At 32.4% G+C, this 21,078-nt stretch overlaps 2 protein-coding genes across 3 annotated transcripts; both read right to left on the reverse strand.

Annotated features, from left to right (window-relative positions):
* Nucleotides 1-257: 257 nt before the first annotated feature.
* On the reverse strand, nucleotides 258-1,486 carry LOC139870595 (uncharacterized). Its single transcript, XM_071858377.1, has 2 exons — nucleotides 1,122-1,486; nucleotides 258-813 (listed from the first exon to the last, which is right to left on the reverse strand). Exons 1-2 carry the CDS (start codon nucleotides 1,484-1,486, stop codon nucleotides 258-260), a joined length of 921 nt encoding a protein of 306 aa, XP_071714478.1.
* Nucleotides 1,487-6,855: 5,369 nt separating this feature from the next.
* LOC139872490 (uncharacterized) lies at nucleotides 6,856-9,218 on the reverse strand. Of its 2 annotated transcripts, XM_071860378.1 has the most exons (3): nucleotides 8,930-9,218; nucleotides 8,369-8,441; nucleotides 6,856-8,189 (listed from the first exon to the last, which is right to left on the reverse strand). In XM_071860378.1, exon 3 carries the CDS (start codon nucleotides 7,374-7,376, stop codon nucleotides 7,071-7,073), a length of 306 nt encoding a protein of 101 aa, XP_071716479.1. In that variant the 5' UTR covers nucleotides 7,377-8,189; nucleotides 8,369-8,441; nucleotides 8,930-9,218; the 3' UTR covers nucleotides 6,856-7,070. The 2 variants fall into 2 exon arrangements, with proteins under 2 accessions (XP_071716479.1, XP_071716481.1); XM_071860380.1 differs by lacking the exon at nucleotides 8,930-9,218 and having other exon boundaries at nucleotides 8,369-8,504.
* Nucleotides 9,219-21,078: the final 11,860 nt, after the last annotated feature.

Here is a 21,078-nt window from a genome sequence, read left to right on the forward strand (position 1 = left end):
AACTTTAAAAGTTCAACAATTCTACAAACTTATGCTTAAGAGCAAAAGTCAAATAAAACACACGTTTTATTAATAGTTGAAAACTAAACTATAAATTACACAAACGATAACTACTCCTTTATATAGAGGAGTTTTACACACTTGGACTACATTATTGCTATATTACACAGTAACACTACATTATTACTCTATTATACAGTAACCTATTACATAGTACTACATACTATTTACATTATTGAGTGTAAATACTACTTTAATTATATTACATTACTGCTCTCCTTATCTTCTAGGAAAACTTCAAATGAGCTGTCGTCCTTATCTGATTCCTTTGCTGATGAGCTGTCGCTTATACAGTAATTACATTTATGATGTCCTACTCCTTGAATTAATTCACAAATTCTTTTTCTTGCAGGTTCTGGAATCTTCATGCTTTCGTGTAGATCAATAATGGGTCTTTCGAATGCTGCTATTGATTTGTCTTGGGCTTCAGTCATCATTTTTCTTGGGCTATTGCTGTATACCAACATTGTTGGGCTCTTGTAATTAAGTCTTGAACTTGGTTGGATTTTTTGCGAATGTTCACAAAGTCCTTTGTAATTCATTATGTAGTTGGCCATTATTTTTTCTGGGCTTATTTCCTTGTCTTCAAGTTGTGGAATTGGTGAATAGTTTTCGTTGCTAATTCCTAATTTGACAATTGCGAAGCTTACTTGTTGTAGCTTCTCCCCCTCGAAAAGTGGATAGATATTATAGGTTTTCAACAAAATGGATCTCTCTTTAGCTATTTTTTCTGCGTACTGATGAAGTGCTTGTCTGAAATATTCGGGAAAAAATCCGAACATTGAGTTTATTTTTTCCTTTTTTGTGTAGATACAATCCGTGAGACCTGGGCTGAAATATTCATATACCGTTAGCGATGAGGCTCTGGTAGTATAATTGCTTTTGGTCCATAGGTAATATTTTCTTTTGGGTAGAATGATAGATTTTTGAATTTTTCTTCGTAGTTGACAAGGGTATTGTAGCAGTGAATAAATTTTTCTTTTGTAATGGATTTGATTTTTTCTATTTCTTGTGCCGAGGGTATGGTGGATATTGTTGGTTGTAATTTTGTCATAACTAACATGTTTCTTGATGATGATGGTTTGTAATCTGGGCTAATTGGTTTTTGGGTAATGGTTGAATATGAGGTTGATTCTTGAAAGGCTTTCTTTGCTTCTTCAATTGTTGCATATGACTTATGGATGACTCCTGAATGGTTTTGTACATGTATTGCTGCTTTTGACCAATTGTCATAGATTCCTTTCATTGGTCCTGTAAAAATGACATAATATTTTTTCTTGAATGATTCATTTCTTTCGATTCTTTCAGGTTGGTCTCCTTTGAGTGCTGCTAATGCTGCTCTTAGTCCTTGAATTTTCTTGTTTGTTCCTTCAACTTTCTTTTCTTCTTCTTGAATTTGAGCTTCAATTATTTTTATTGCTTCCATTCTCTTGTTAATGAATCTGGTAGTGAATTATCTTCCGACTTTATGTATTGACACCTGAATGGATACTGAATTAACTCCATTTTCCAACGAATTAGTCTTCCTTGATTATAATTTACCTTAAATTTATAATTTATAAATCTAGTAACATATTTTGAATCAGTTCTTAACACAAATTCTTTTGGTAATAAATCAATTCGCCACTTTCGGACTGTTCTTAAAACTGCAAGAGTTTCAAGTTCATGTATTGGATATTTTTGTTCTGTGGTGGAAAAGGTTCCACTGATATATTTACAAATTTTTTTCGTCCTTCAATCGTTTTTTATTTAGATCAGAGATCTTATAGTACTGTGAGGGTACTGCAGTCATAACTGCTCCCCATGCTTCAATAGATGCATTAGTATATGTAATAAGTAATTCATCTTTCGATGGGTTATGTAAAACGGGTAGATCCTTACATAAGTCTTTCAATGTTTGTATTTCAATGGTATCTTCCTCTTTCCATTGCCAAGGTATTTTTTCTGAAAGTTTATTTTGAAGTTTTTTGCGATAACGCGCAAGATTTTTTAAAAATCCTTGTTCTGATATATAATTTAAGTTTCCTAAAAATCGTTGTAATTGCTTTTTATTTTCCATTTTATCAGGAAAACTTTGTAGTTTTTCTAAAATATGTGGTTGGAGTTTTAATTCTCCTTTCTTTCCGATTTGCAAGCCAAGAAAATTTATTTCTTGTTTTGCTAATACGGCTTTTTCTTTTGAAATAATTATCCCTATTTCCTTACACTTTGTAAAATTGTTTATAATTTTTCGTAATGGTCTTGTTCATCTTTATTAGTAAAAATAATTATATCATCAATATATGCAAGACTATAATCTTCGAATCCTTGAAGATTTGTATCCATAAATCGTTGGTAAATTCCTGGTGCTTGTTTTAATCCAAAGGGTAATACTGTAAATTGATAATGTTTTTGGGGTGGACAACTAAAAGCTGTTAATTTTTTCGTTTCTTCTGTTAATTTAATTTACCAATATCCCGACTTTGCGTCTAAAGTACTAAACCATTTATTATCTTTTAGTTTTGATAAAATGTAATCTTTCCTTGGTAATTATATATGCATCTCCTTCTGTAGCATCATTCATCTTTTTATAATTTATTACCATTCTTCGTTTTCCACTTTTTAGTTCATTATGATTTTCAACATAAAAAGCTGGTGCTGAATGTGGTGATTTACTAGGTTCAATTACTCCTATATCTAATAATTTGTTTACATTCTTCTTGAAATTCTTTTACATCTCTTTCAGAATAAGGGATATTGTTTGGGATATTAATTTCTTTATTTGGATCTTTCAATTTTATTTCTACTACAAGCTGTATTTTATTTTTGATTTTATCAAGTGAGTTAGAGCTTGATATTTGATCTAAAAGTAGTTCTACTTCTTTTCTTATGTAATAGTGTAAAAAGTTTAATTGTGATATTCCTAAATATCTCCCCTCTTTGAAGTTTTGAATGATGGTATATAGGTATTTTGACCGTTTCTGATTTTTGGTTTGAATTTAGTAATATTGAGCATCGTAAGGTAATATGACTTAAATATTGTGTAAATGGCATATATAGTCTTAAGTAGGGGTGGTCAGTATTTGGTTTGAAACCGTGGAACCCGAAAACCAAACCGAAACCAAACCGGAAAAAAATCAAACCGAATTTGAAAAACGGTTTTCGGATCGAGTCAAACCGAAACCGAATTTGAATTCGGTTTTCGGTTCGGTTTTCGGTTTTGGAAATTCTGAATTCGGTTTAACCGAAAACCGAATTCAAATTTTTTATATATTTAATTTGTATATTTATGTTTTAATGTCATTATAATTTGGGATCCAATCAATAAAATATGTTCTCACCCATATGACGATTTGGTAACTCACATTAGAATTATGTTACTCAAATTATTATGTTCATCTTCTTAATAACAGAAGCGGTAAAAGTCAAAATTAATCTTTAAATATTAATAAATCATCGAATTCTTGATAATTTAATAGAACGTCATTGTTTTAGGATATAAATAACTAAGGCATTAGTAATGCCACAATTAAACTACCATCATTCTCAGTTTTTTCATAATATTCGGTTTTAACCGAAAACCGAACCGAATCCGAATTTGAATTCGGTTTTTGGTTCGGTTCGGTTTTAACTTTGAATTCGGTTTTCGGTTCGGTTTTCGTTTTTGCCCAAAAAAAATTCAAAACCGAATACACCGAACCGAATAAGCCGAACAAACCGAAAACCGAACCGATGAACACCCCTAGTCTTAAGAAATTATTTCCTATGATCATAGACATACCTGTGTCTTGTTGATATAATGATGGTAAAGGAAATATTTTTTCTTCGATTATAACTCTAGATAATATACAAATCTTTTTTAATTCTAGAATCTTTTTATCGGCTATTTGAATTTTTAATGGTTTCTTTAAATTTTTCCATTTATTATTAGTTATTAGATTTGGTGCTCCAATACATATTGATGCTCCCGAATCTACATATGCTAATACTTGTTTATCAAATATCTTTACTTTTATATATGTAGCGTTTGGATTTTCTTTATTCACCGTTAGATAATTCTTTATCTGAAGATGTTTTTGATTCTTCATCCGAATCATATATTGGATATATTGAAAATATTTGTTCATTTTCTTCTAAATCACTTTCTATTGGTTCTAAATCTAATGACTGTAATATTTTTAATTATTTTTTATCTTCTTTTTTATTTTTAGGACATTCGTTAGCGTAGTGTCCCTCTTCTTGGCATATCCAACATTTACACTTCTTTTTTCCTTCCAGACAATATTTTTGTTTATTATTATACTTATTGTACCTTTTCTTTCTAAAGTATTTTTTCCTATACTTTGGTTTCCATTTTTTATATGGTTTGAATTTCTTTTTATATCTAGTAGCTTTATATCTAGAATATTTTCGAGTATATTTAGGTTTATAACATCCAAATTCTTGTGGTACTTCTATATCGTTACAACAATTTAATGTTTTATATCCTACTTGTTTTCGTTTTGTTTCTTCTTTACACATTCTAGCTTTTACTTCTTTTACTGTACTTATTATTCCTCCTATTGTATTTGGTTTTGTGTTCTCTTATTTCTTTAACAAATTCATCCTTTACTTCTTCATTTAATGGATATGGTATTTTATTTACAAATATTTCTCTATAGGTTAGTTTATCCCTTTCATTCGTTAATTGGTAATAATATTTTAAGTATTGGCATGTAAAGTTATCAAAATAACAAATGTCGCATAATTTTATTTGCGTTAAAAATCATTTTATTTCGTCTTCATTTTTCATTACTTGATTTTCAGTTTCGGATAATCCTAAGAATTCTGTTGCTATTAATTTTGATATAGTTTTTGCGGTAGTTATGGCATCTACTATTACATACATTACTCTTTCTCCTTCCGTTATTCCCGATAAATAATTAAATACGTTTCCTTTTGTTTTATATATTACATAATTCCAAGAATCTACTGCAGTCATTCTTCTTAATTCTGGGTTTATTAGTATGTTTAGATGAAGTCTATTACTCCATTCTTGAAGTATTTTTCTAGGATCTATTACACAATCTAAATCTAGAATATTATCTACTCCTAATGTTGCTTGTGATAATTTAAATTCATTAGGTGGTTCTGTTTTCCATTTTCCTTTACTTTTATAATATCCTTGTATGTATGCATATTCATCTTATTCTAGAGGTTTATTGGGATAATCTCTTTTTGATGGTGTGTAATTTGTATGTGGATTTGAAGTTGATCCTTCTTCATTTTTCACTTCAGGAAAAACTGGATTATTGTCATTATCCGAATCTATTTCAAATATTACTTCTCCGTTTTCTATATTTATTGGGTTAGCTAATTCTGTTGAACTATTTATTTCTCTTTGTATTATTTATAATTGTTTCATCATCGATTGTATTTCTTCCATTTTATATTTTATATGGTTTCTTTAGCGAAAGTTTTTGAACTTGTCTTTCTCTTAATAATTCTACTATTTCTTCTTTTGTTATACATTTACATTCATTTTTCTTAAGATTATTAAGTTGATTTATAATATCTTGTATTTTATCATTATTTATTGGAACTAATTCTTTTTGTTCTGTTTTATTTTTTATTTTTATCATTTCCTTTATTATATTATCAATATCCTTTATTGTATTATTTAAAGTTTGTTGCTTATTGCATCCTATATAATTTATTAGATATTGTAACATATCTGTTATATTATTTAGTTGAGGATTCATTGTATGATATAGGTGAGAAAAATTGTTAGTATGTGTCAAACACTCTTCGAATTGTTGGTTTATTTGTACTTTTTTGTATGGCAATACCTTTCCATATATAAATTTTTCGGAATAACAATTGTTTTCTTTATATTCTTTTAGCAATTGTTTTAAGTATTCTGTTTCAGAATTTCTTAATCTTGTAGATATTTCTTCAATCTTGTTTAGATAGTCTTCTGTAAATATTTTTAATTTTTCAACTTCTTGTGATATAGTCATTTTAAATGTTAGTTTTTTAATATTTTTCACTCTTCTTCTTGTGATATAGTCATTTTAAACTTTCTTAATATTTTTAATATTTTTTAATAGATGGGCTAAATATAGTCTAACATCTCAAACCTTGACTTGTGTTTGACCCGGAAAGTTAAATGGGTTGATGGATATTGGATATTGGGTTAAATTGGAGGAGGAAGAGGGGGGGGGGGGGGGGGATTTGGATTATCCACTAGTAAAGTCATTCCCAATCATCACATATATATTTCCTTTCTATGACTAACGGTCACATGAACGCTACATCAACACTTCCTTACTAACTAGATCTAACTGAAGACCAAACACTCACAACTACGACAACTTCCTCATAAAAATTGGAACTCACTATATTAATTAAATATTGTGTGGTATAGTCAATACAACCAAATATACAACTCACCTACACAATTTAGTCGTCCTGAGAAATTTTGTAAAATTGCATAATGCAAGGCTAAAGCTCCTGGACTAAGTGAGGGCTACTCACTCCCATCCAAACCCTCCTGGGCGACTAGCTGGACGACCAGGACTAACTCAGAGTTGGATATGGCCTAATTGATGAAGCATTGCGTTATTAGATACTATCAAACACTATCATTTCTTAACCAAAAACTTTAAGTTGTAATCTTCAGTTCGTTGTACTTTCATTTCTGGTTATTATTATTATTTTATTATATAATTAATATTAATCATTAAATTTAATAATTTGTTAAACTTTAATCTATTAGAGACTACATTAGTCCTATGTGAGCTAGCATAGATTTGTCATCCTAAAAAAACCACCAGAGACAACAAACAATAAAATGAGTTAAAATTCTAAAATCTAAATAGCTTAGCAACACATAATAATTGACATAGTAATAGAGTACAAAAATTCAAGTCCATAAAGTGGAGTAGTATAAATGTATAACACATCTGAAAGTTTCTACAAATATATATTCAAAAGATTAATTATTACATCTATATATATATATATATGCACCAAACTGGTTAATTACCAATTTAATAAGACCGGTTCGGTGGACGAACAGATATCTGAACCGGGAGAGGTCGACCCGTACCCGTTCCACCACAGCTACTACACACCATCCGACCCGAACCTGCACACGTCCCACAACCACGGTCACCATCTGACCACCGGTTACAAAGACAACTGACTCTGCCCGTACCGTTGCACCGAGAACACTTTGGGATCCGGTCAGAGCCCGGGCCCATCATTGGGTTTTGGTCCATAACTGACTTTAACAGGGCTGCTCCGGCTATCATGCTGATACCTGTTGCTAACTGAGTTATTACTAAAGGACCCATGATGAATATTCAAGAATTGAGATAATAATTTGGAAGAAAGATGAGATTTTTTTTTTATGTAGTTGAGGTTATTTGGGTTGCGTGATACTAGAGATATGAAGTGGTTATGAATATGTACACGTAGAACCGTGTGAACTTGGGGGATGGTTTTTATACGTATGGATTTTAGTGTGTTATTTTGAGGATTATTTCGTCCTCTTGTTATGGGGTGATCCAATGGTACATTTGGTTGGTTGTTTGGTTAAGTAATAATGTTAACCGTGAGATTTGGTGTGAATGAGATGAACGAATATGAGTTCGACTGCGTGAGTCGAAATAAGGGGTGTTCAATTTACGTACTTTTGATCAATTTAATTCGTAATTCACTTTCAATTGATGTGGGTTTGATCATTTTGAATTCAATAATGCATTTTCAACTAAATAGCGGTTGACCTAAACTTACAAAATTACGAGCGCTTGTATTTTATCAAGCGTAGACGGACTTTTTTTGGCTTCGTTGGTCCTTCAAATATACACAAAATTGCAATTCGAGTCCCTCAAGTTTTTTTTTTGGATTTTCGAGTCCTTAAAATTGCAAAATTTTGCAATCCGAGTCCCTCCGTCTAACTTCCGTCTAAATTGGCCGTTAACCTTTGACATGTGTCATGCATGTGAGGGTAAAATCGTCTTTTTACTCTTTTCTTTGAATTTTTTGCTTCGTTGGTCCTTCGTTTATACATAAAATTGCAATCCGAGTCCCTCAACTTTTTAATTCGATTTTTTATCTGTTTTTTTATCTTTAATTGGTCCTTCGTTGGTCCTTCGGTTGTCAGCCTATTAATGTGAAAACGGGTCAATTTGAGTTAAATTTTCTTAGTTGATCAGACCTGCATATACCTTAGGCTCCTAAGGCATACCTTAACCAAATTAATAAATCTCTTGAAACGATTACAACAATATTTCCAACAAATATAATATTAACTATTCTAGTAGAAACGAAGACAATTGTGTACCTTAAATGCCCAAGAGTGAATCGTTAAAAAATAACTTCGGTGTAGTGCATATCCAACTTCCTTGTATATCCGACTGAAGTGGTACAAAATCGAATAAACAAAATCACTTATCAACGTGAACTTATACCCACGACTCGCAGGCAAACCGGTGAGTTTAAAACATATACATAAAAATTGACCTACTTATGAAAACATTAGATTCTTTAAATCAACCTATGACCATATATCCAGTTGAAACCATGGATCAACCGCTTACAGATTGTTTGTTAATACTCCAATATTATTGGAGGTTGATATATTTATGCATAATGATTAGTAGTAAAAATACAAACAAAGCAGCATACATGTATATAAACATATGAGTAGCAGACTCTATATACTTACCGTAAACGTGTGATTTTGGATTTAGCATTTATTTATACATACTAATAAAACATATTCGAAATAATCATCAGTGAACAACGAGCAACTGATATAATAGTTGTATGTGACAAAATTGATATTAATGATCGTCTGAAACTAAACCCCAATTGCACAAAATTAATAGTGGTGTATTAGAACCTGGTTATGAAAAGTAGAAATCTGATACTTTGTAAGCGCTCCATTAATTCTAATTGAAGGTGAATCCACCTTTTTCATAGCAAACAATCACGTAAGAGTCGACGAAACTAAAATCCCTAATTTCAACGAAACCCAGATTCGGCCCTAAACCTTGAAAATATAAGGCTGTCAGTTTTTTTGTAGTTGAGAATCTTAGGAAATCGAACAACAAAATTGGAATTGATAGATCGATGAAGATGATAGAAGTTGAAGAACTTTTTTTGTGAGAAAATAAATTCGGGTCCTTTGGTGCGTAGATTAGGGTAACGTAAATTTTGAAAGAGAAGGTCGTAACCCCTTTTTAGGATAATTAAATTGATCGATAGATATAGCTAGCTGTATGAAAGAGAAGGTCCAACTTAGCAAAAATTAAAGAAAAGAGTAAAAAGACGATTTTACCCTCACATGCATGGCACATGTCAAAGGTTAACGGCCAATTTAGACGGAGGGACTCGGATTGCAAAAATTTGCAATTTTAAGGACTCGAAAATCCAAAAAAAACTTGAGAGACTCGGATTACAATTTCGTATATATTTGAAGGACCAACGGAGCAAAAAAGTCAGCGTAGACGTTAGGGCTCAAGTATAACACTAAATGGGTAACGGATAAGCATCATCTGAAGCTACTAAAAAAGTGTAGTTTATTTAGATGTATGCAGCCTAACCGAGTTCTAGTGTAATCATTTTCGAGAATTTTATTTTACTGACCTCAAAATATGATGCTAGTTAGGTATGAACCGTTGAAGTGAAGAAGCTTAAACAAAAACAAGAAACTGATGTACCTCGAGATCGCGAGGTCCAGACTCGCGATCGCGAGCCTAGTGAGGATCAGTACTCGGAAAGTGGAAAATGGAGTTCGCGACTGGAAGATGCCCTCGAAGTATATCTCGCGAATGCAAGAAAAGGGCTGAGAAAGGCCTCGCGATCGCGAAAGGGGGTCTGACAGGCCAAAGTTTCCAAAATCGAGTTTTCTTGGTCGTTAAGTTGTTTCCTTGTTGAGTTTTTTCTATTTAAGCACCCTATGTAACCATACAATGTATTACGAATTCTATCAATAAAAACTCTCTAGTTTGGTCCGTGGATTAAAGTAACCAACTCTTGATTACATATAACCACGTTAAATTATCACGTTCTTATTTTCTTTGTTTTTGTCTTTGTTTGTCTTTGTGGGAAGAGTGATTTTCTGGAAATCACTCATATTGTTGGGTCCTGAATTCTAACAATTGGTATCAGAGCACAAGATCGCGAGTTTGGGAAGGTGGAAGACGGGAAATTTAGGATTGATAGATTTGATGGAAAAGATTTTGGGTTTTGGAAGATGTAAATTGAAGATTACTTGTATCAAAATAAACTACACCAACCCTTGTTGGAGGTCAAACCCGAAGGAATGAGTGATGCCGATTGATTTCTTTTGAATTGCCAAGCTTTGGGTGTGATTCGTCTTTCACTCGCCAAGAACGTTACGTACAACGTTGTGAATGAGAAGATGACTTTTGCATGTTTGAAGGCAGTCTCCAACATGTATGAAAAACTACCGCCTCTAATAAAGTTTTTCTTATGCGACAATTATTCAATACGAAGATGAGGGAAGGTGCGAGTACAATGGATCACATCAACGAGTTTAACAACATCTTATCAAGGCTTGAATCGGTAGAGATTAAGTTTGATGATGAAATAAAAGCACTAATCTTGCTTTCATCATTATTGGAAAATTGGTCGGGTACGGTCACCGCGGTTAGTAGCTCTACGGAAACTACTAAGCTAGCGTTTTTTAACACCCCATATTTTTTTTATATTGAATACGGCGGAAGACCTGTTTATCATATATATATAATATAAAATCCAGTTGAATATAATATCCACGTTAATATTTAAAATTCGAGTGTTATATTAAACATTAAACAGCTTTTAATATAAAGGACACGACATCAGAGTTTTCGACTTTGTCAAACATATCTTCCAGCATCCCATCTTCACCCTGAGAACTAACGTAAAACAAATCCATAACCTGCGGGGAAGATGTGGGGGATTAGCACGAAGCTAAGTGAGTGCAACTAACTACAGGTAATAGCATACAGGAACCGTTATACTAATCATGTCACATAGTCTAACACATAAACATCACCAAGTGCCGTCTACAGAGACTCTGACGGCTCGGCCAAACCATTAACCACCAGTTGATCAGACTGGGGCTTACCAGAAGATCTTCCACCACCGTATGTATATACATAATCCACAAGCGACAGACGCGTCATTCACACATATATACACCACGATTGTCTAGGCTACCACATGAGGAACCCAACCCGCAGGTTGATCTCTCCTACCTAGGCTACCACACAATAGGGACGCACTAGGCTCCAACTGACAAGTATCAACTAACATGCAGTCATCACAACATACTAACTACCATAGTAACAAGTATATCTAACAAGCATGACAATCATAATATAACATGCTACTCTATACTATATACTCCAGTTAGTCCCACTCACCGATACCAGCATCACTCGGTAGTCTAATGTCACCAAGCCTTCTCCTCGTCTATATCACCTGAAGACAATACTCACAAGTTAGCAAATCATATTCCTATATACATACATACACACACACACACACATATATATATATATATACATATATATATATATATATATATATATGTGTATGTATGTATGTATATGTATATATACTTACTACATATACATATACTTCGACATTATATAAATGGGCAACATAACGACTACAAATCAACACTTAGTAAAATTTTCCACTGCCAAAGACACTCGGTCGACTGTCAGAGACAGTCGGCCGACTGTCTACACTCACTCGGTCAAGTGTCTAGTCATTCGGTCGATGGTCTCATGCAGACACACTCGGCCGTGTGTCTCATACTCTCGGTTGATGGTCGAGACGGTCGGTCGAGTGTCTGGAGACACTCGGCCGACTGTGTTTATCAGCAGGTGCTGAAGAACAAAGTTACGGGTTTCACACCCAATCCACCAATTCTTGATCTAGAACTCGTTTTTGACCTCCAAATTAACCACAACTCGGCAACAACATAGTTTCACACCCAATCCACCAATTCTTGATCTAGAACTCGTTTTTGACCTCCAAATTAACCACAACTCGGCAACAACATAGTTTAGACTATAAACCCAAAATTTTGACATCAAAACAACATCAAATTTAACCATTTTGACCCAAATTACACAGTTTGAAAAAACCTAACACAAAAACTCGATTTTGTCAAATATTAGAGCATGAAAGCTTGTGATTCTTACCTCAAAAGATTCAGCAAATCACAAGGAACAAGAAGATGTAAAGGATTCGAGCTCTAGATCAAAGATTAGAATTTAGGGTATGGTAGTTGGAAGGGATGAAGAACGAGTGTGTTTGGTGAATAATCTGGAAGAATGGGGAAAATGAAATAAAACACAGCACTAGTCATCTAAAGTGAGTTAATTTCCCATACTGTGCAACACACGGGTATTTATCAGTTATCTGATATCTTTCGCACGTCATTTGGCAACCCAAACGAAGTCCAAATTAAATAAACAAACATGTTCTGTGACCCTTGTCACAAACTGGTCCTAACCACATCATTAAATAAAAATAAAGGCATATAATAACACAACACAAACTTAAGGGCAAACTAGTAATCTTACAACTAGGCCCAGTTGAGGATGTTACAAATCTCCCCCCCTTAAGAAGATTCCGTCCTCGAAATCTGGTCAGTCAAAGTCAACAAAGGTCATGGGTACTGATATGGCCGAAACGGAGGGTTTTTATTCGCGCGGTGTCGTCAGGCCGCGGCTCGCCAGGATCAGCCACTCGTGGGAGGAAGGTACTGTTTTAAATTTATATTTAGCGGGGCCTAAATCTTACTACTCCTTATAAGTAAGGGAAGTATGACCTAGATTCGTATTTTTGAGATATCAGTAGAATCGAACCTATATTTAAGCCTAAGATAGTTAGGGAGTAGTGAATATTTATTTTTGGATTTTCTAATTTATAAGACAGATAAAGTAAATGCGATAAAATTCGTAATTCAGATAAGGTTAAAGTGAGTGCATACTATGAATTCATCAGTTATTCTGCCGAGATTATGAAATGCTGGCTCATGAATAGGCAGAGGCCATGTATTCATTACACTGGTCCTAAATGCCCCTGTCATAAGACATGTCACTGGGTACTGCGTTAGGCTTGAAGATTCTGAATAGACAGCAACGTCCCTTACCCCCGACGCCCGTGCAGTCTGACTACAGGCATACACGTTCAGACGGCTCATCCAATTGAGCGACTCAGTTGGGTGACGTATTAACATTCCAAAATGGTCTAAACTTTCTTAAGCATAATAGAATACATGGTTTACCATATCCGAGAGACGTGATGCATTTCAATGCTTTCGTTAATGATTGGTAAAAGATAGTTAGGCCCTTAAAAAGAGTTCAACCATAAAGAACGCCATGGCCAAGTCAAGCTGACTTCCATGAACACGTTCGATATCCTAACGGTCCAATCCTTTATGTGTCTAAATAAACAGTTCCTTAAATAACTAAGAATCCCTCAAGCGGGGTGCAATGCTTGAGACCGCGTTATGGTGCTGTGTACTAGTCAACACTAACCGGGTTCCATGGCCTTACTTAGCAGAGGTACAGCTTAAAACAACCACTGTGCTTCAGCGTGCAAGAGAGAGAAAGAAGTGAATTAAAGTGTGTGTTGGAATGAATGACAAAGACCCTTTAAATAGACTAGGATTTTGCCAAAATATGGCTGGCAGGCTGTATGGCAGGCCGTATGGCAGGCCGTATGGTGGCCCGTATTTGGCAGCCCATTTGACTGGCAGCCCGTTTCTTGGGTGCGTTTGCTGGGCCATGTGGCAGGCCGTACCCCATACTGGCAGACCGTATGGCAGGCCGTATGGCAGGCCGTATCTGATGCTGGTCAGCCTTGATTCCCTGGATCGTAACTTGATTTCTTGTCTTTCACCGTTTTCGCTCTAGAATCTTCGTTTTAGCTCCGATTCTATTGATTCTTTTTGCACCGCCTTCGTAATTAGTTGTTCTTCAATTCTAACCAACGAAGTGAGTATTTTTCCAACAAAGGTCTAATCTTTCTTGTTTTTGGGCCTTAATACCGGGGTGAAAACGTGACTTTTTAGCCGATATCAAATATCCTACATTTAGACTTTGCTTGTCCTCAAGCAAACTCTTATTCTTAAGAATCTTTTCGGTGTTTCTTTTCTAATAGCCTAAGCGGTTTGCTTTTATTATAAGAGCAAAAAGATAAGGTGAGTCATCTATGTTAGGTTTGAAATTATCTCTGCAAGCATGCAAGGAGGTTACATGACATAGGCTAGCTTTCACGGGTCACTCAAATCACTCAAGTGTTTAGGGTTCCCTATAGATCTAAGAAATGAATACACTCATAGCCAGTCATGCTGCACCCATCGTCATAGGCTTGATAAAGACTCAAATCCTTACTGCTACTGCGAGAACGGTAGTAATCTCAACTTTATAGGTCATTTGTCAATGATGGGAAAGGAATTTTGGAGTGGTAGTGAAGTTGTTTTTGGGGGGTGAGATAAAAGGTAATGTAGTCTTTATACAGACTTTTATTCGGATAGATAGGAGTGCTGAAGTATTTTGAGAAGCACTTTGGAACTTTTCTTTAATTGATAATCATCTTTGGTCGAGTTCTCTTCGGCTTTTCTCTTTATATAGTTATGCTCCTTTTCTCAGAACATGGAAATCATTTTTTTTATTTTTTATTTTTTTTTCGGAGACTTCATCTCGAGAAACTTTTTGCCGTTAAACTTTTTCAAGACCTTTGCGATGATACTTGAGAGGTTTATAACATCGGGTTTTTGGAAGGAATCTCATTTTCTGGATTTTTTGAGAAATAGTGATGGAGATGTGGATGTGGTGGTGGAGTAGAAGTAGTGGAGGTGCGAAAGGTTTATGTTTGACAAATGGCTAGCTATTTTGATTACAACCGAATCACGTTTCGCTGCTTGGAGATGTAGATCTAAAACAAGTTCTGATTCTGAGCACATACATTGGCACTCTCAACGAAAAATAGTGAAGCATTAAAGATGAATGCTGGTCTTATTTGGGGTGCCTCACCATAATCAATTTAGGTCGATAATGCCTTAGTCATGCAATGCTCTATTAGAGATTTCAATCTAACAAGATTTTCACCTTACTTAAGCCTTATTTTTATTAACAAACGTTTCAGGTTTTCAAAAATACTCTTTCGAAAAGGATTTCTTTTGTAAAAATTTTGAAATTTGGCTTAAGGACTTGGAATCTTCGAAATGGGTTATTATAATACAGCATAAAAAGATACCAACATCCCACACTTAGACGAACATTGTCCTCAATGTTCCTAGTGTATCTCACACTTGGAGATTTGGGAGTATTTATCTAGTGCTTTTATTGGGTGTTATCCCACACTTAGTGATAAGCTAGGATGTGGCATAGTTTGAATCTTGAGCTAGTAGCGAGAAGAACGAAATACCCCTAGCAGATGCGGCTGGTTTCCAATCCTTGCGTCATTATCGGCTCATTTGTCATCCTTTATTCTTCTACTCTACTTTATTTCACGGGTTGCCTCCCGAGAAGTGCTTTTGTTTAAGGTCGTTGGCTCGACCGTAGTGATGCTTCAAAAAGCAAACATTCCTCGCTGATGGTTGTGATCTTGGTCTTCTCTGTGACAACCCGGAAATTTCCAACCAAATTTAAACTTTAATCTTTATATGTTTCCGACACGATAAGCAATATTTGTTAAGTTAAATTTCAAGAATTTTAAACTATGTTCATACATTCATTCAACCTCGACCAAGTTCCAACGATTCACGAACCATTAAACGAATATGATTATATATGTATATGTGTATATATATTATAACTTAAAACGTAAACAAAATATTAGATTAAATACTTTATATGATTGTATCTGTTTCAAAATATTTATCAATGGAATTAGAAGATAAGATCAAATGATTGAATTATCAGATATATTGAATTATGATTACAAGTCTCTGTTGAAAGGCCCACGTTGATTTGAGAAATCTTTCCATTTTAACAATATTCAGAAAATGGTAAAGTGATTTATAAATAAGAACAAATTGTCAATCATTGAGAACTAGACAAAGGATAGTGGAAGATTGAATCTCATAAAGACTCGATTGATCTATTTAGTTTTAAAAGTACAAAAACATTTTCAGTTTAAAAAGAACTTTATTATTAAAACGTATATAACTTTTATAAATATCTAGAACCACTTTTGACAACTCATTACTTAACTAGTATGATAAAGATAACGATATTTATATTTTATTTTATATATATAACGATTTAAATTAATATTATATATATTTATACGCGTATTATACGTACATAGTTTTATACTTTTACTATACTTAAACTTTACCTTTACTTTATTTTTACTTTACTTTAACTTTAATAATTCACTTTAATAATTCATACTATAATAATTCACTTTAATAATTCATACTTTAATAATTCACTTTAATAATTCATACTTTAATAATTCACTTTAATAATTCATACTTTAATAATTTACTTTAATAATTTATACTTTAATAATTCACTTTAATAATTCAAAAATCTATTATAAATAGAATTCAATAGGTTTCATTATTTCATAGAAACTTGAAAATATTTTTCTCTAAACTCTCTCAATCGATTTACATATATATATTTACTCCGTATTATTTCAAGATATTATTAGTATACATAAAATATTACGACGGAGTGCTGTCCGAATGATTTCGAAATTATTTTTCGAGTGGGATAGGATTAAGGAAATTATGGGTTATAGCTATGGAGCTAATTGAGTATGGTTCATGGGTATGCTCGTGAGGTCAATATAGTGTTTATCATTTCCGTTGCGTCTACGTACCTTTCCTGCAATATTGAATCTCAATATTGATACGTGAGTACTCATAATTTAATTTTTACATACTAATAGTGTATCCCTGACTAGTGCTCGAGTATTTAGGATTATGCATGCTTGTACTTTTAATATTGCCCTTAGACAGGTTAGGTTGAATGTTGAATTAGTTACACTTGCGGTTGAGATAAGGTATAAGATATGCATGTCCTTGGAAAGCTAGCGAAAAATTAAGAACTTTTCCTTTAGATATCGAATGGTTTCGATGAACGGATTAGAAGTTATAATCAATTGAATTTTCGATATTTTTATTAAAAATGATTATTATTATCGGCGTTTTTATCGTCGTTCTAGTTTTATCTTATTATTATGATTATTATTATCTTTATCAATAAAAGGGATTTATCATTAAAAATTGTTATTTTTTTTATTATTACTATCGTTATTATTGTTAAAGTTATAATTATTATTATTATTATTATTATTATTATTATTATTATTATTATTATTATTAGTATTAGTATTATTATTATTATTATCGTTATTAATATATATATATCATTATTTAAAAATGGTTATTGTTATTGTTATTATTATTATTACTATATTATCATTAAGATAATTACTAGTATTATCGTTAATATTGTTATAGTAACTATCATTATTAATATTAGTGTATTTAAAACAAATATTTGTAACACCTAATTATTTTGATTACTATTATTATCATTATTATGAACATGATATAAAAGACGATTAAAAGCTATTAAACGAAACGATTAGGAAATAATGAGTAAGAGTATCATGATGAAATTAAAATATTATAAGATATTGATTTAGATAAAATTATCGTTCTTATTATTTTTATCATTACTATTATTATTAAAAGTATCGTTAGTATTAAAACTATCATTTTAACAAAAATTATCATTTTAATAGAAATGTCATTGTTACTATAAAATATCATTATTATTATTATTATTTTAAATAGAATTATTATTTTAAAGATAATATTAAAAATTATCGTAAATATTAAAGTTATCATAATTAGAATTATCGTTTTATCATAATGTCATCTTAGTAATTATAAATATTGATATTTTTATAATAATAATTATTATTACAAAATAATATAACTTTTACTTACTATCATTATAGATATTATTTTATCAAATAAATATGTGATACAAACATATTTTACTACGTGTAATAACTTACTTTAATAATACCTATCATATTATCTTTATGATATTAAATGAACCCTATAAATTTTATTACTTAATATATATAAAAGTATATTTTATTATATAAATTTAATATAAACTTTTATTTATTAATAAATAAATTATAATATTTACTCTAATAAATCTTTTAAAAATATTTAAAAATATAAAACGACGATATTTAAACTATATATTAATCATGTATAGATTTTTGGAAATTATTTTGAGTCAAATTTACTTTTGTTGACTTTTGCATATTAGTCTCGAGCATTAGGATTGTGGTACACTATGACTTAACCTAATTTGTTAGATAAATATTGACCAACACATAAATATATATAATTAATTTAGGTTCGTGAATCCGAGGCCAACCTTGCACTTGTTCAATGACGTTATATGTATTTTTACTACGAAATACAGTATGGTGAGTTTCATTTGCCTTTTTACCCTTTATATTTTTGGGCCTGAGAATACATGCGTTTTTATAAATGTTTGACGAAATAGACATAAGTAATTGAAACTACATTCTATGGTTGAATTATCGAAATCGAATATGCCCCTTTTTATTAAAGTCTGGTAATCTAAGAATTAGGCAGACACCCTAATTGACGCGAATCCTAAAGATAGATCTATTGGGCCTAACAAACCCCATCCAAAGTACCGGATGCTTTAGTACTTCGAAATTTATATCATGTCCGAAGGAGGATCCCGGAATGATAGGGGATATTCTTATATGTATCTAGTTAATGTCGGTTACCAGGTGTTCACCATATGAATGATTATTTTTGTCTCTATGCATGGGACGTATATTTAAGGGAACTGGAAATGAAATTCTTGTGGTCTATTAAAATGATGGAAATAAATGATTATGATAAACTAATGAACTCACCAACCTTTTGGTTGACACTTTAAAGCATGTTTATTCTCAGGTGTTAAAGAAATCTTCCACTGTGCATTTGCTCATTTTAAAGATATTACTTGGAGTCTTTCATAGCATATTTCGAAGAACGTTGCATTCGAGTCATTGAGTTCATCAAAGATTATTATTAAATCAATTTATAGTTGGATAGTAGATATTATGAAATGGTATGCATGCCTGTCAATTTTCGATGTAAAGAAAGATTGTCTTTTAAAAACGAATGCAATGTTTGTAAAATGTATCATATAGAGGTCAAATACCTTGCAATGTAATCAACTATTGTGAATCATTTATAATGTATATGAACGGGTCCTTTCAGTTGGTATCAGAGCGGTGGTCTTAGCGAACCAGGTCAGCATTAATGTGTCTAACTGATAAGTCGATAGGATGCATTAGTGAGTCTGGACTTCGACCGTGTCTGCATGTCAAAAGTTTTGCTTATCATTTTATGTCGAAAATTAACTACTTATCATCCTCAGGAAATTACCTGCTTATCATTTTTAGTCTAAGACACGTCTTGCTGCATTGATTGCATGAATAGTGTATAGACAAAAATTCATATCTTAGCATATCTGCTAAATCATATCTTATCGTATCTGTTACTTTAAACTTTGCCTGACATATCCCGCAAAGTCCTTCGTAATCTACGAAATCTTTTGATCTATATATATATATATATATATATATATATATGTATATATATATATATGTATATATATATATATGTATATATATATATATGTATATATATATATATATATATATATATGTATATATATATATGTATATATATATATATGTATATATATATATGTATATATATATATATATATATATATATGTGTATATATATATATATATATATGTAATTAGAATACCATCCGTTAGCCAAAATCATTTCATATCGAAAAAAAAAAATCCTTTATCCAATCGTACGAAATGGAATTCGTCATCAGTTCAAGTCACTCAGATTCCGAAATGGAATCCCATTCAAGCTCCGAAAGCAGTGTGACCGGAATAGATCAACCAATCAGTCATCACCTATTCTGGATGAATTGGGGATGAGTTCGTAGCCTCCTCAATCATTGGAAACAAGAAGAAGGTGATCCCTTCCATCCACCACATTGCCCTCTTGACGAAGAACCTGACGCACTTACCGGTGAACCTGTCCGAAACACCATTTTCTCGCTTATTTCCAGAGTATCTCGTCACGATTATATATTACATCAAATTTTAGATTTTATTTATCCGCTCGTCCGAACCGACAATCACCCCGGTGTAATAGAAGAAGTCAACGAGCTTCGGGCTCGGGTAGTGGCTTTGGAGAATATGGTGCAGAGATTACAAACACCAGCAGCAGCATCAGCAGCATAACCAGTACCACCATCATCAACGCCAATAGTACCATTACCACCTCCAACCACAACCGCGTCGTAAACCTCAACTTCACAATCTGTCCCACGAGCATCAACGTCATACGCACCATAGATACCAAGGAGTACCAACAACAATAACTGACGAAGTATTAATTCATAACTTCATTGGAGAAACATTCTGCGGCGATTATGTAATCTCTAAAGTCTTAGAGATTATCTAATCTAGCCCTAACCATAAATTAGTTAAGCGAACCAAAATGATAGAAGGAAGAGTAGAAACCCTGACAAAAGTGGTGTGTGATTAACAAGCTAAACTTGCTTTACCAACAGCATCAACAGTACCGTCAGCGTTACCAGCATCTTCAGTACAGTCAACATCCGAATCAACAACACAGATAACATCACAAACTCCGTCAGTTCAAGAATCACTGTGGACATCATTACGAATCAATAACGTGTATATTATATCAATGAGTTATGAAGAATTAACTCATTCCCTCTCAAGAAATTATATGTATATTATATATATATATATATATATATATATATATATATATATATATATATATATATATATATTTTGAAATAAATCTTTCCGTGCTAAACTATTGTGTGTGAATCTTAACTACTCGGTTAATTCATATTACAAATATGCAATAATGTACGTCCTTCG

This window comes from Rutidosis leptorrhynchoides, chromosome 10 (genome assembly GCF_046630445.1).
Source record: "Rutidosis leptorrhynchoides isolate AG116_Rl617_1_P2 chromosome 10, CSIRO_AGI_Rlap_v1, whole genome shotgun sequence".
NCBI lineage: Eukaryota > Viridiplantae > Streptophyta > Magnoliopsida > Asterales > Asteraceae > Rutidosis > Rutidosis leptorrhynchoides.

Bases quoted from the DNA above. Each gene is read 5' to 3' on its own strand.
- LOC139872490 (XM_071860378.1), bottom strand. From the start codon at position 7,376: ATGGGTCCTTTAGTAATAACTCAGTTAGCAACAGGTATCAGCATGATA.
- LOC139870595 (XM_071858377.1), bottom strand. From the start codon at position 1,486: ATGGAAGCAATAAAAATAATTGAAGCTCAAATTCAAGAAGAAGAAAAG. The intron at 814-1,121 runs GTTAGTTATGAC...CGAATATTTCAG, and splicing joins CCATCATCATCAAGAAACAT to ACAAGCACTTCATCAGTACG.